The sequence below is a fragment of the Lepidothrix coronata genome, unplaced genomic scaffold, assembly GCF_001604755.1.
Source record: "Lepidothrix coronata isolate B3197 unplaced genomic scaffold, Lepidothrix_coronata-1.0 Scaffold290, whole genome shotgun sequence".
Classification (NCBI taxonomy): Eukaryota; Metazoa; Chordata; class Aves; order Passeriformes; family Pipridae; genus Lepidothrix; species Lepidothrix coronata.
Window position 1 is genome coordinate 399353 of NW_016690470.1, and position 15307 is coordinate 414659.

The window sequence follows — 15307 nt, forward strand, 5'->3', positions numbered from 1 at the left end:
GCCCTCAGCTGCTCCTCAGACCCTTCCCCTCCAGACCCTTCCCCAGCTCCGTGTCCCTCCTTTGGACACTGTCCATATTGTGGCCCCCAAACAGCCCCCAGGACTCAAGATGATTCCCTTTTAATAGCCCCTGGCTAAGGCCATGAGATGCCCAGCAGCCTCCCTGCAGGCATCCCCCCTATTGCCATAGGAGACTTCAGGATGTGGGATATCCCCCACCATGGCACATCCTGAAACCCATCAGGCTTTGGGAAGAGTGGGCACCACTCCCAAGGCACCATCAGGGCTCAGGCACTACCTGTCTGAGGTTGGGGCCTTTTCTTTTGTCACAGTGGTGCCAGTCATTGCCCCAGTCAAGGCTGGTGAGCTTTTCCCCATCTTTTCCAGCCTTCCTGCAAATCCAAGGCAGGTTTGGGGTTTTGTTGTTGGGGGGTTTCTTATTGTTTCCGTGGTGCCAGTCCTTGCCCCAGCCAAGCAAGGACTTGGGCAAGGACACGACCCTTTTCCAGCCTGGCCTGGTGGTGGAAAGGGAATGGGTCAGGGCTGGCCTGGGTATGACCCAGCAGCGCAGTGGGGATTGGGGTGGGAATGGGGATGGCACTGGGGATGGGGATGGAGATGAGGATGGTGGTGGGGATGGGGATGGTGGGGCGGAGTGGTGGGGATGTGGATGAGGATGGGACAGGGGATGGAGATGAGGATGGTGGTGGGGATGGGCATGGTGGTGGGGAGGGATATGGCACTGGGGATGAGGATAGTGGTGTGGGGGGGATGAGGATGGCTGTAGGGTGCTGTTGGGATGGGAAAGGTTTGGGGGATGAGGATGGCTGTACAATGCTGTTGGGATGGGGAAGGTTTGGGGATGGCTATATGGTGCTGATGGGATGGGGAAGGGTTTGGGGATGGGATGGCTGTACAGTGCTGTTGAGATGGGAAAGGGGATGGGATGGTTGTAGGGTGCTGTTGGGATGGGGAAGGGTTTGGGGATGGGGTGGCTGTACGGTGCTGTTTGGATGAGGATGCGGGTGGGGATGGCGGTGCGATGGGGATGGCGGTAGGGATGAGGATGGCGGTGCGATGGGGATGGCCGCGGGGATGGCGGTGCCTGCACAGCCCCGCGGTACCGCCCCGTCCCGCCCCCGGTGCCGCCGTGACCCCGCGGGCCGATCACTTCCAGGGCGGCCCCGGCTCCCGATTTGAAAATGCGGGAGCGGCTCCTGGTGCTGCTGTGCGCGCTGGCCCGGCGGCGGCGGCGGCGGCGGGGGGCGGCCATGGCCGGCACCGGCAGCGGCACCGGCGGCGGCGGCGGCGGCGGCTGGGACGGGCCGCAGCGGCGGGCCTGGCTCCGGCACTACTACAGCCAGCGGCAGAAACGGCTCATGACGGTGACCGGGCCGCGGCCGGGGATGGGGGGGACCGGAGGGGACGTGGGGACACGGGGGCACGGAGGATGGGGGGATGCGGGGGACACGTGGAGATCGTGGGGACTCAGAGGGTGGGGGAATACGGGGAGATCGTGGGGACACAAAGGATGGGGGAATACGGGGAGATCGTGGGGACACAAAGGATGGGGGAATACAGGGAGATCGTGGGGACACAAAGGATGGGGGAATACGGGGAGATCGTGGGAACTCAGAGGATGGGGGGGGTCACGGGGGATGTACAGAGGTCACAGAGACACAAAGGATGAGGGGATACGGGGAGATCGTGGGGACTCAGAGGATGGGGGAATACGGGGAGATCATGGGGACTCAGAGGATGGGGGAATACGGGGAGATCACGGGGACACAAAGGGTGAGGGAATACGGGGAGATCGTGGGGACTCAGAGCATGGGGGGTCACAGGGGATGTACGGAGGTCACAGAGACACAAAGGATGAGGGAATACGGGGGAACAGGGACACAAAGTATGGGGGTGTCACAGGGGATACACTGAGGACATGGGGACACAAAGGATGGGGAATGTGGGGGACACGGAGTGGTCACAGAGACATGCAGGATGGGGGGACACACAGTGGTCACAGGGACACAAAGGATGGGGGAATACGGGGAGATTGTGAGGACTCAGAGGATGGGGGGGTCATGGGGGATGTACAAAGGTCACAGGGACACAATGGATGAGGGGACATGGGGGACAGGCAGTAGTCACAGGGACATGGAGGATGGGAGTGTCAGGGGATGCAGAGATCACAGGGACACAAAGAATGTGGGTGTCGTGGGGATGCACTGAGGACATGGGGACACAAAGGATGGGGGATATGGGGGACACAGAGTGGTCACAGGGACACAAAGAATGGGGGGATATGGGGACATGTGGAGGTCATAGGGATAAGGGGGATGGGGGAATTTGGGAGACACACAGAGGTCACATAGGAAGGGGGACGTGTGAGACACGGAGCACATGGACAGGAGGGATGTGGGGCACAAAGGTACACAGGTCACAGGGACACAGAAAATGGGGAGCAGGGGGTGCAGGACACAAAGTACAGGGGTGGGAAGGATGGGGAGCACAGGGACATCACAAGTGAGACACAAAGGGTGGGGGACATATGAGACCCAAAACATGGGATGTGGGACTGAAAGGACACATGGACACAGATCACAAACGATGGAGAATGCAGGGGCTCTGTGGGACACAAAGACAGGGACACAAAGGATGGGGGGACATGAGGGACAGAGGACTTGAAGGACACGGGACATGATCCTGGACACAGAGGATGGGGGATGCAGAGGATATGGGGACATGAAGGAGGGGTGACATCAAAGGTGGGGGACACAAAGGACGGGGATACAAAAGGCCTGGGGATACAAGTGATACCGGGCAGCAAGGACAAGCTTGGGAGGGGGAACATGGGGGACCCACTGCCCTTGGCAGTGGCCAAGGAAAGGGAAAAAACCTCTTTTCAGCTTAAAGTTGTTTTTAGAATTTAATAACAGAAAACCAATTCCTGTGGAGGGACCAGGAGCTCTCCTTTCCAAATCATGACTCCCACTTCTGAGGGGTGCTCGCTCCCCCTTCCAAATCGGGGCTGAGCCCACAGTTCCCTTGGTCACAGGAAATCCAGGAATGGTAGTTAAAATATAATGGTTAAAATATAATTTGGGGAGCGGGCACCCCGAAAAGGGACTTTTTCAGAAAGCTCCTTGTCTGCAGTGCTTGGGTGTCTTGTCCAGGCTCACAACTACTGCCTGGTGGGTTTGCAGTGGGGTTTCTGAGGAAGATTTGACCCACCGTTTGTCTGCTTGGGACCACAGGCCACCTGGCACTGGCTCACCCCCTGCCTTGAGCAGGTCTCTTGAGCTGGGTGGTCTTCAGAGGGGCATCCTGGTGAGGTGCAGGGTGGGGATGGGGAGGTGCCCTCTCACACCCCTCTTGTCTCCCCCTGCAGCTCCTGATCGCTCACCGGAGGAGAACCAGCTGCTGCTTCTACCCCCGCGCCTGGCCCAGCCTCAGGAGCTCGGACTGGTGGGAGCGGGTGGTCCTGAAGGAGTTTGGGCCCCAGGACTGGCTGGAGAAGTTCCGGATGTCCAAGGAGACCTTCTTCTACGTCTGCAACCAGCTGCGGCCCGGGCTGGCCCCGCACAGCGCCCACTTCCACCCCACCCTGCCCCTGGAGAAGAGGGTGGCCGTGGCCCTGTGGCACCTGGCCACCAACGTGGGGTACCAGACCCTGAGCCCGCTCTTCGGCGTGGGGCCCTCCACGGTGCAGAGCTGTGTGAGGGAGGTGAGCTACGCCGTGGTGCTGCTGCTGAAGCCGCTCTACCTGCGGCTGCCCAGCGAGAAGGAGCTGGAGAACATGGTGCGGATCTTCCGCACGCGCTGGGGCTTCCCCCACTGCATCGGGGCGCTGGACAGCCTGCACATCCCCATCCACCCGCCCCTGCGCCTCGCCAGCGACTACTGCAACGGCCAGGGCTGGCACTCCATCCTCACACAGGCCACCGTGGACGGGCTGGGGCAGTTCTGGGACGTGTCCACCGCCTTCCCGGGCAGCATGGAGAACAGCGCGGTGCTGGAGAGCTCCAGCCTGTGGGTGCTGGCCAAGGAGGGCCGGCTGTGCCCCAACCCTCCCAAGCACTTCATGGGGAAGGCGCAGAAGTACGTGCTGCTGGGCGATGCCACCTACCCCCTGCAGGACTGGATCCTCAAGCCCTACCAGGAGGACGAGAACCTCACCCAGCGCCAGCTGCAGTTCAACTACCGCCTGAGGCGGGCGCACAGCGTCATCGAGAACGCCTTCCTGCGCCTCAAGGCGCGCTGGCAGATCCTCCTCAAGTGTGATGACTGCAGCCTGGAGCTGCTGCCCACCCTGGTCCTGGCCTGCTGCATCCTGCACAACGTCTGCGAGGCCCACGACAACCCCTTCAATGAGGAGTGGCTGGAGGGGGCCGAGCCCACCGAGCTGCCCAAGCCCTGCCAGCCCGCGCCGGCTGCCATGGAGGACAACGGAGCCGAGCAAGTGCGGGAGCTGATGTGCCAGTACTTCGAGAGCTGCGGGGAGGGCTGATGGGGCCACCCAGCACATCCCTGCACATCCCTGCTCCAAGACTCTGGCAAACATTGGCCCAGCGGTGCCAGGACTGCAGCCTGACCAGCTGCACCATCCGGGCCTGGGGCAGGGAGGGGCAGCCGTGTCGTGCTCGTGCCGGGTTTGCTGTGTGGGTTTCAGGCAGCGGAATGTATTTTGTGCCCTTGCTCTCTCTGCCAGGATCTGAGTGGTGTGGTGTGTGCTGTGGGAGCAAAGTGGGGATCGTGGCTGAGCGGACGAGGCAATGGGGATCTCCCTCTCCTCTGTCCCGAGGGCCCTCCGTCAGGGCCGAAACCAGCAGGAGCCTTGAAATGAGGCAAAACTCCTGTGAAGGTTCGAAACCTGCTGCGTAAACACACCTGGGAGGGGAAGGAGAGGAAGAGGCGCAGCAGTGACTTGCCAAGGGAATGAAACTGCACCCACGAACTCCTGCACGTGCTACCCTGGGGCAAGTGGGGTAGGCTGCCCAGCCTGGCACCCCCCAGCTCCCCTCAGGGTGGGGTTTGCCCAGCCTGGCACCCCCAGCCTCTCTCCAGAAGGGTTTGCCCACCCTGGCAGCCCCTGATCCCTCCCTTGGAAGGTTTTTTTCCAGCCTGGCACCCTCTGGCCCCTCTCTGGAGGGATTTACCCACCCTAGTCTGTCTCAGGGTGGGCCTTGCCCAGCCTGGCCCCTCTCTAGAGGAGTTTGCACAGCCTGGCACCCCCCACCCCTCTCTGGAGGGATTTACCCATCCTGCTCCCTCTCTGGGCTTTGCCCAGCCTGGAGCACCCCCGGCCCTTCTCCGGGGGGGGTCCCTGTCCCCCTGCCCGGATCTTCCCCCCGCTCCCCCCCCCCGCCGCTCCCCATCCCGGTTCTCGCCGGGACGGACCCGCCTCCCTGGAAATGGCGGCGCTGGGGGAGGCAGCGCCCCCTGGTGGCCGGGGAGCCAGCGCTCCCTCCCGCGCCGTGCTGCGCACGCGCCTTCGCTCGGTCACGTGACGGAGCGGCAACATGGCGGCGCGCGGTGAGTGTGGCACCGGCACGGCCGGAACCTCCCGGCCACTCCCGGACCCCCCCGGCACCATCCTGGAACGCCCCCAGTCCCTCTGGTCCTCCCTGGTCACCCCCAGACACCTCCCCCGGCACCATCCAGGAACCCCCTCAGTCCCTCCGGTCCTCTCTGGTCACCCCCGGACCCCCCGGCACCCTCCAGGGACCCCCCCCAGTCCGTCTGTTTCCCGCTGACCTTCTGTGTCTCCCTTCGGGCTCCAGTTCCCTCGGGCCCGGCCCGGCGCGATCGCGGCAGGGGATTCATGTCCGTCCTGGGTATCTGGTGAACCCGGGTCCGGGCACTCGCTGTAGGCTCAGCCCCGGCCCCGGGGTCCCGTTCACCGGGACCCGGTGGCAGCGAGGGCTCCCCGTGACTCACTCCCTTCCCCGCGCGCAGGACGGTGACCGAGGAGCCCCCGCAGCGCACTTCGTGTGACCGGACCGTGCCCCCGCCATGGTGACGGAGCAGGAGCTGGAGGCCATCGGCCGCGTGCTGCTGGACGCGGCGCAGCCTCTGCCCGCGCGGTTCCGGGCGCTCTTCACCCTGAGGAACCTGGGTGGCCCCACGGCCGTGCGCTGGATCGGCCGCGCCTTCGGGGACGGCTCGGCGCTGCTGAAGCACGAGCTGGCCTTCTGCCTGGGCCAGATGCAGGACGAGGCCGCCATCCCCGTGCTCATCCAGGTGTTGGAGGACACGGCACAGGAGCCCATGGTCAGGCACGAAGCAGGTGCGGCAGCTTCTGTGGCTCTGGGGCGGGGAAGGGCTGGCAAGTGGGGCTTGGGGGTGCTTCCCCCCCCTGTACTGAGAAGCTCATGGGGGCCTTGTCCGGCTTGGCTGTCAGTCCCTGAGTCATAGAATGCCTCACCACATTCTCTGGCCAGGCCTGGCTGGACTGGTTGGCCGAGCCCTCCTGTTCCGCAGGAGGCTCCCTCTTGGCCAGGCTCCCTCCTGCTGTGTTTGTCCCATTTGGAATTGGTCAGTCAGGCCTATGTCCACTTATGTCCCATTTGGAATCGGTCAGTCAGGCCTGTGTCCACACTTGTCCCATTTGGAATTGGTCAGTCAGACCTGTGTCCACATTTGTCCCACTTGGGATCGGTCAGTCAGGCCTGTGTCCATGTTTGTCCCATTTGGGATCTGTCAGTCAGGCCTGTGTCCTCATTTGTCCTGTTTGGGATCAGTTGTCCATATTTCAGAGGAGGGCAAGGCTTTGCCAGAGGACACAGCAGGGTCCTCCTCATAGAGACCCCCCAATCCTGTTCTTCATTCTTTCAGGTGAAGCCCTGGGCGCTATTGGGAACCCCAAGGTGCTGGATATCCTGAGACGCTATTCCGAGGACCCCGTGGTCGAGGTGAGGATCCTGGGGGGTCGTTTCCCGTGGGATGCAGCACTGCTGGTCTGGGAGGGTGAGGCAGGTCCCTCCTGGGCAGCCCCTGCCCCTGGGTGGTGCCATCCTGCTGCGTGCTGGGGCCCTCCCAGTGCTGTCCCAAAGCCAGAGCCATGTCCCCGTCCCTCAGGTGGCAGAGACGTGCCAGCTGGCTGTGAGGAGGCTGGAGTGGCTGCAGGAGAACAAGGAGAAGCCAGGCACCAGCCCGTACCTCTCCGTGGATCCTGCTCCCCCCGCCGAGGAGACGGACGTTGCCAAACTCCGGGAGACCCTCCTGGATGAGTCCCGGGAGCTGTTCGAGCGGTACCGCGCCATGTTCGCCCTGCGGAACCTGGGGGGCCAGGAGGCTGTGCTGGCACTGGCCGAAGGTGAGGGGCTGTCCTTGCTGTGAGTCTGTCCAGGTTAATCTGGGATGAGCCCTTCCCAAGTCCAGGGCTGCCAGAGCTGCTCTCACATGTTTGTGTCCAGAGCTGCTGCCCCCCTGCCACATCGCAGAGTGCTGGGTGGTCTCTGGTGTGTCCCAGAGCCCCCTTGCCACCCTCCAGACCCCCTTCCCTAAAGGGTTGGGGTGGGAGGGCACAGGCTGTGATGATGGCCCGGGACCAGCCTGTCTGACCTGGCCCCAGGGTCTTGAGGTCCTGCTCTCCTGGCCTGGAAAGTCAGAGGCTGCTGGGGTTTGGGAGTAGCTCTGGAGAGGGGAGTAAATGTCTCCATGGCCCAGGAATTGTTTGGACCAGCCCTCCAACCCCCCAGCCTGAGGGAAGTGCATGAGGCTCTCCAGCCATCTGGGAGCTTCAGGTCTGTGAGACAGGATCTGTCAGCTCCTGCTCCAGCTGCTCTGTCCCAGAAGGCTGGAGACTGTGGCTGCCAGTCCTGCTGGAAATTGTGTGGTGGGGCAGGGCCCGGGGCAGGCGGGGGGTGGCAGCTCTGCCGGGGGGGTGGGTGCTGCCATCACGGGAGGGCATCAGAGCAAGGTTGGGCTCAAGGAGCAGGATACCCCTTCCCACGGGGTGGGGTGGTGACCCACGGCATCCCCCAGCTTCCTATCGAGGCACCTCATCTCACTGCCCCCTCTCCCCGCCCCCTCTCCGCAGGGCTGCGCTGCGGCAGCGCGCTGTTCCGCCACGAGGTCGGGTACGTGCTGGGGCAGCTGCAGGACGAGGCGTGCGTCCCTCAGCTCACGGCCGTGCTGTGCAGCCCCTCCGAGAGCCCCATGGTGCGGCACGAGTGCGCCGAGGCGCTGGGGGCCATCGCGCGGCCGTCCTGCCTGCGCGCCCTGCGCGCCTTCGCCGGCGACGGGGAGCGCGTGGTGCGCGAGAGCTGCCAGGTGGCCCTGGACATGTACGAGTACGAGAACGGCGCCCAGTTCCAGTACGCCGACGGGCTCTGCAAGCTGCAGGCCTCCCCCTGAGCCTGCACGGGGGGCGCCGGGGGGGACACGCTGCCCCCCGCCCCCTCCCGCTGCCGATCGTGCTTCCGTGGCCGCCCCTGTCGGCTTTGCCGCGCGGAGGTGGAGGAGGAACTGGATTTGCTCTCTCTGGCACACCTACAACCACCTTTTCGCTCCAAATCCAGGCTGAGCTGCTACTTGCCTCCCACCAGCCGCTGTTTCCTGGATCTGCCCCTGTTTTCCCTGCCAGGATCAGCACTGCCTGCCCGCAGCCTGGCTTGGGGCTTGGACCAGGTGGGCTCTGCTCGGCAGGTCGGAGCCTGCCGTGGCTCTGCAGGGCTTGAGGCTGCTCTGCCTTGGTGCTGCCACGTCGGCTCGGCGTGAAACGGCTCTGTTCTCCCCACCTGAGCTTTGCTGGGGGCCAAGATGGGCTTTGGGCACCCGCTCTGTGGGTTGTGGTGTTGGGATGCTTCTAAATTGCCCTCGGTGCTGGTGCCGAGCCGGGGCCCTCCTCGCCCCCACGGTGGGTTTGGCCTCTCCTGTTGGGACAGGCTGGGGCTGAGCCTGTGGCAGCCTCTGCCCTGGGATGGGGGTTGTTTCGTGGCAAAGTTGGGAAGATTTGGCTGTTTTTTCTTTCTGCAGGGAATGGTGCTGCCATTAGGGCGGGCAGGGTGAGGTAGAGCCTGCCTGGGCATCCCCTCATGTGTAACCAGAGCCAGGGGGGCTGAGGCTGCTGCTGGCACCCAAACCCAAACCCTGTGGCCAGCTCAGCCTGGGTGCCGGGGGGCTGGCAGGGAATAAAGCACTGGCACAGGGAGCTGCAGTGAGTGGAGCTGTGATTTCTCTGTGCCCAGGTGTGAGGTGCCCCCAGTGCCACGGGGTTGGACCCCGGCGGGGAGCCCAGGGGTTGCTGTAATGGAATCATAGAACCATCAAAGTTGGAAAGGATCTTTCAAACAGAGTCCAGCTGTGGTGGAAGGAGAGAGCAGGGAGTGGGGTGCCTGGTAGCGTGGGGTAAAACCCCACAGCCCTGGGGAGGAGGGTGGATGTTGCCCATGGGGTGCCCCGGGAGCCCCCTCCCAGCACTGCCCAGCAGAGGGGCCAGTGGGTCCCACTGCCTCAAGGGCCTGGCACCCTTCTGGGCATGGCTGGCTCTTCCCCTTGTCCAAGGGCTCCCTGCAAGTCACTCCCAGGCTCAATCCTCTTAGTCCCTGTGGCTGGCTCAGCATCCCCGGGGCTCTGGTGCTCAGGGACACAACCAAAGGGCAGCGCTGGCCATGGCCCAGCCTGACCCAGTTCAGGACCCCAGGGAAGGGCGTCTTACTCAAGATGTGACCAGTTTTGATCACTTGTACACACTGCAAGTCAGTCCCACGTGCCCAGTTTCTGTGGACGGGGTCAGCTGTGTGTGACATGGAGGGTGGGGGGCTCTGAACCTCCGTTCCCCAGCACTGGGGACAGACACCTGGTGTTCTCACACTGTTTGGACTCAGCAGCTGTTATGGGCTTTCTTGTCCCCCTTCCCTCACCCTCCATAGCCCCTGGGTGGAGGGCAGCACCCTGCTGGCACTTCAGGCTCTGGGGTGTCCCTGTGCCCATCTCCATCCCCAGGACAGTGGGATGAGTGATTTCCCCCCCGTGCCATGTTATCATTTCCACTGTCCCCTTCCTGGCACACGGGCTCTGGCACGCTGCCAGCACATTTCCTTGGCTTCTGCTGTTGTGTTTGTTCCCACTTATCACCCAGCCCTTGATCTCCAGCCTTTCCACAGGTGACTCACGTGGACCGTGCAGGGTTGTTTCCCAATCTTTCTGTGACAATGTTTGCCTCTGCTCCCCCAAGCATCTTTTAAGCCCATATTGGAATGAAATGCATTTCTGAGGCTGAGATCTGGGTAGAGTGACCTGGTGCAGCAGAGCTGGGAGGTGCTGGAGTGGAGCAGGACTGGGCCTTGAGTCCTGGCTTGGCACCGAATCTGCCAGCACCTTCACCCCTCTCTATCCAGCCTGTGCTCGGAAGGGTTTTTCCAAAGCTGCTGCTGGTCCTGACCAAACCCCATCCTCCTGGGTGTGGGGGGAATCGCTTTTGGGGAATGTCTGGACCCCACACCCCCCTGCAGGCTGCTCGGCTCTGGGGGAGTCACACTGGGCACTGGGGGCACACTGGGCACTGGGCTGCCACGTGTGACAGCCATTGTGAAGCTCTGGAAAGGTGACAGCCCCTCACCCTGGGCTGCTCCACCACCCAGTGAAGGGAGTCCTGCAGGAGCCCCCCTGACTGGGGCTGCATCCCCATCCCCTCTGCCCATCAGTTCCCGGCTCCGAGGGCACCGTGTCCTCCTGGATCTCACACCATCTGCTCCGGGATCCGAGGCCTGCTCAGGGATTTAACCCAGCCCGGGGGAGGGAGGGGAGGACTCGGGCATCCCTCCCCCTCCCTGCCCTTAGGAGTTCTCCAGCTGCAGGTGATTCCCCACTCCCAGAGGGAAATTGGGGTACCTGCGGTGCTGCCAGAGAGGGAGTTTGGGGTACCCTGACCCACGTCGGAGCCCAGTGGCCCCCCCAGGCTGAGGCAGCTGGGCTGTGCCCGGATTAGCGGGCGCTAAGCTCCTCCTCAGCAGCACAGCTCCCGTGGCACGGAGGGCGAGTGGCAGTGCCACCGGCCACGGGGACACCGCTGTCCCTGTGAGCCGCCGGCAGAGGTGTGGAGGGAGCTGGCCATGGCCCTGGCAGGGGGAGTGTGGGGGCCGCGGCACTTGCTGCAGTCCCCCCCCGAGGAGGACGGGGTGCTGTACGTGGACTACAAGCCCCCGGCCCTGGACAGCATCCGCCTGCCCCGCTACGTCCTGTACCTGGTGATGGCGGCCACGCTGGTGCTGGTGGTGGCCTATGCCATCGTGGGGCACCTCATCAAGGACCTGGTGCACGACTTTGCTGGTGAGTGCTGCCCAGAGCGGGGTCGGGCTTTGGGGGGGGCCGGGGGCGGGGGCATCCCCCCCGCCCGGAGCCTGTGCTACGGCGGGGCTGTGCTGCTGATGGCTCCGTCCCTGCCCCCGCAGACTGGGCGTTCGGGCCCAAGCCGGAGGAGGAGAAGGCGGTGATGGCCGAGGGCACCGTGCCGGAGGTGGAGTGGTTGGAGGAGGACGAGGTGCTGGTGGAGCGGAAGGTGGAGGGCGAAGGCGCCGGGGTCCTGCCCGGCATGGACGTCCCGCTGGCACTGCTGGCCCCACGCAGCTCCGTCTCCTTCGCTGACTCCCCCAAGAAGAGGTTCTTCTAGGGCCAGGGGACCTCCCCTGCCACCAGCGGGACCCCACAGCCCTGCCCGACTGTCAGGTCACAGCACAGATGCTGCCATGGCTTCCTCCTCCCTGCCCAGCCCCAGCGCTCCCCCCAGGTCCTCACCCAGCAGAGCTGCCTGCCCCAGCCCCACTCGTCCCTTGGCCCAGCACAGCACGGGGAGTGGCAGGGCTGGGACCCGAGCCTTTGCCAGGGGTAACGGCACCCCTTGGCACAGCCAAGCCACCCTTGGGCATGGGCACATGGGGCGGGACACGTGTGTGGGTGCACACGTGGACACACGTGGGTGCGTAAGGGTGGGTGCTCAGCAGTGCAAACCCCTGGCGTGGGGGCACAGACACTTGTGGGCAGGGGGCACAGACATGGGCGTGCACATGGAAACATGGATGCAAACACCTTCGGGGGGTCCCACATCAGCACAGGCACACAGGGAGGGACGGACAGACAGACAGACAGACAGACACCAAGGCTATGCTGCCCCACCTTCCCCTTGGTGCCCTGGCACTGCCAGGCTGTGCCCAGTGGCACCCACAGATGCTCCAAAGCCAGTCTTGGGGGCAAAGTACCCGTGAGCCTCTCTGTGGCCCAGGGTGAGGGCACTGGGGATGGGGGCTGTCATACAGACCCACACCCTCGCCTGAAACCCAGGCTGGGGCTGGATCCCCTGTCCCCACCCCTGCAGTGGGACCCCTGTCCTTGTGTCCCCAGGTTCCTTCAACCCTCAGGAAATCACCACAGTCAGGGTGGTCCTGCCAGAACCCCCTGTCCATCCCTGGGGTGCTGCTGGCCACCCCATACCTCAGTTTCCCCTGTGCTCTGGTGGTCTCCCCAATGACACCATTAATATTCAGCTGGGGACAGTACCAGGCACTCCTTGGGACGGGATGGAGTCCACCTGGCACGAACTGGGATCCTCTGGAGGCCTAGGGAAGGGCTGGGAGTGGCCTGGCACTGCCCGTTGCCCCTTGTGCTGCCCCACCCCCATGGGATCTGCCCCAGCGCTGCCAGTGGTGGTGAATTGGCACCCCATAGGTAGAGAGGGGAGGCTGAAGTGGGGAGCAGGCAGGATGGGCACCCATCCACCCCACCACCCACCAGTCTGTCCTCTCACACCCCCCCCATTACTGTCCATCCATCCATCCCCTCCTCTGTCCACTCACCAACCCTTGGGGTGGTTCCCAGTCCTGGGCACAGGGGCACCACCGTGGTCCCCGAGGTGCCTGAGCCAGGGGAGAGGTGCCACCTCCCACGGGAGATGGGAGTCACGTTTCTATGGCGCTTGGTGACACTTGTCCCCGGGAGGCCAATAAAGGTGCCCGTTGCCCTCGGCGCAGAGACAACGCCCAGGGCGGCGGGGACAGGAGCTCATCTCGAGGAGCAGGACCCAGCCGTGCCCGAAAATGCCGTGGCCCTCGCAGCCCCTCTCGCTCCTGGTCCTGCTCGTCCTCACCGCCACCGCCCGGGGACAGACCAGTAGGTGCCTTGTGCCCCTCCCGTGCCCCTGGGGTGCCTGCGGGGGTGGCCGTGCCCACCCCAAGGCAACTGAGAGACCTCCCCAGTGGGAGCAGTCTGTTCCTGCAGCAACCCTTTTGGGGGCAGAGCAGAAAGATTTGGGGGCACCCGCCTGCTGTCCCCAGCGCTCCCCACCATGCCAGGCACCCCCACGCTCTGCCGGGCACGGGTGGGCTGTGTTGGAGGTGGCTTCCTTGGCACCCAAGGGATAGTGGGAAGGGGGGAATGATGAGTGTCTGCCAATGTCCTCTGGTGTCCCCAGTGTGCTCCCCACAACTGGAGCCCCGTACCAGGGTTTGGGGGATCCCATCCCTTGCAGGATGGAGCTGCTCTGAAGCTGTCCCCATCCCCACCTTTTGCCATCCCCTGTACCCGTTCCCCTGCCATGTAGGCACCGGCCCAAAGGTGCTGCAGCCTTGGCTCCTGGGCCTCACGGTCGTAGTCGTCTTCCTCTTCGTCGTCTTCGTGGTGCTGATCATTAACCGGTTCTGGAGTCTCAGGAAGCGCAGGTGGGGGGGCCGGGGGGTGCTGGCAGGGGGGCCGTGTGGCAGGAAGCCATGGGGTGGGGACAGGGCTGTCCCCGGGCACCACTCAGCCCCTCTCTTGCCTCGCAGGAAGGAGAGCGACTACCCGGAGACCGAGGGGACTGACAGGTACCACGGCCCTGTGGGGGGCGGCGGGGTGGCACCGGGACCTCCTCCCCAGTGGGGCTTGGATCCCCCCGAGGGTGGCCACGTGCCGGCGGTGCTGTGGTGGCTGGTGTGCCGTGGCGGCCCGGTGGTCCCGCGGTACCCCGTGTGCCCCTGGCACGGCCGCAGTGCCGGTGCCGTCGGGGCGGCCGTGACCCCCGTTCCCTCCCTCCCGCAGGATGGAGCGCTTCAGCCACGACAACCCGGCGGCCGAGGACAGCGACGAGGAGAGCGGCGGCAAGAAGGAATCCAAGGCCACGCCCCTCTGAGCCCCCCCGGCCCCCACTGCCCACCCCGGGGCGCCGTCGCCGGGCACGGCGCCCTCACCCCGTCCGCGGGTGCGGCTCCGCGCCGGGTTTTGGAAGCAGCCGCGGCCACGGTGGCACCTCCCGCCCCGCGGCCGCCCCGGCTGCGGCCAAGACCCGGCATGGATTCTCCGTCCGCCGGAGCGGAGTGGGGGGGCGGGCGGTGGCCGGGAACCGTAGCGGGACCCCCTGACCCCCCCAGCCCTCTTCCCAGCCGTGCCCAGTAAAGGTCCCCAGCCTGCTCCGGCGGCAAGCGTTTGGTGTCACCGCGCTGCGGAGGGGGCTCTTCTGCACCCCGAGGTGCTGGGGGGGCGGTGGGGGCACCCCCGGGTGCCACCGGGGCAGGGCACAGTGGCAGTTTCCGAGCTGCCAGACCTCAGCGACCTCGGCACGGCGAGACACCTTGTCCGGCCACGCCGCTGCTCCGACAAGGCCGGGCCGAGGGCGGACACCGAGGGGTCGGGGGGCTGGGGAGCACTGGAGGGGGGCGGGCGGCCTCGCCCCTCGGCTGTCCTGAGCAGCGCCTGGGGACAGGGACGATGGGGACAAGGAGGGGTGACTGCGCGGCTTCGCGCCCTAGGGGTGAGGGCGATGACGTCATTGTCATGAGATGACGTTATTGTCATGCGATGACGTCACGCGCACGAGACAGTGACGTCGCGTGGCCAAGGTCCCGACGCAGAAGAGGTGGCAGCAGCTCTGAACCCCCCACGTGAACCCACGGCTGCCCCCACCCGTGTCCCTGTCCCCATGTGTCCCCTCCCTGCCCCCCCCGCAGCCCCGCCCGCCTACGGGTGGGCGTCCCTCTGGGGCGATGGGTGCCCACTGCCAGGCAGAGCTTTGTTCCAGTACATCCCAGTGTCCCCCAGTTCACCCCCCCGCTGGGACACCCGGTCTGTCCCCGGCCGTGCCTCAGTTTCTCCCGGGGCAGCGAAGGAAGGGCGGAGGCGAGCTGGAGTTGAAGCATAGCTTGTTTAATTTTTATACATTTTTTTTTTGTCTTTTTTTTTTTTCCTTTTCGTTTTTTTAATCTTTTTTTTGTGTGTCAGTTTTTTCTTTTTTGTTTTTTTCTTCTTTTTTGTCTCTTTTTTCTCTTTTTTGCATAGGGGAGGGGGGGGAACAACCAAAAAAAAAAAAAAACCAAAAACAACCCAACAAAAAAAAAAA

General features: G+C 64.3%; 3 protein-coding genes across 3 annotated transcripts; all 3 read left to right on the forward strand.

Moving 5' to 3' along the window:
• Positions 1–1202: 1202 nt before the first annotated feature.
• Positions 1203–4614, forward strand: LOC108508294 (putative nuclease HARBI1). Its single transcript, XM_017836980.1, has 2 exons — positions 1203–1385; positions 3389–4614. Exons 1-2 carry the CDS (start codon positions 1203–1205, stop codon positions 4505–4507), a joined length of 1302 nt encoding a protein of 433 aa, XP_017692469.1. The 3' UTR covers positions 4508–4614.
• Positions 4615–5489: 875 nt separating this feature from the next.
• Positions 5490–9161, forward strand: DOHH (deoxyhypusine hydroxylase/monooxygenase). Its single transcript, XM_017837022.1, has 5 exons — positions 5490–5532; positions 5956–6286; positions 6835–6911; positions 7078–7315; positions 8042–9161. The coding sequence occupies exons 2-5, from the start codon at positions 6013–6015 to the stop codon at positions 8356–8358; spliced, it is 906 nt and encodes a 301-aa protein (XP_017692511.1). The 5' UTR covers positions 5490–5532; positions 5956–6012; the 3' UTR covers positions 8359–9161.
• A 3639-nt stretch (positions 9162–12800) lies between these two features.
• SMIM24 (small integral membrane protein 24) lies at positions 12801–14162 on the forward strand. Its single transcript, XM_017836997.1, has 4 exons — positions 12801–13107; positions 13538–13655; positions 13761–13799; positions 14014–14162. The coding sequence occupies exons 1-4, from the start codon at positions 13035–13037 to the stop codon at positions 14102–14104; spliced, it is 321 nt and encodes a 106-aa protein (XP_017692486.1). The 5' UTR covers positions 12801–13034; the 3' UTR covers positions 14105–14162.
• The last annotated feature ends 1145 nt before the right edge of the window (positions 14163–15307 follow it).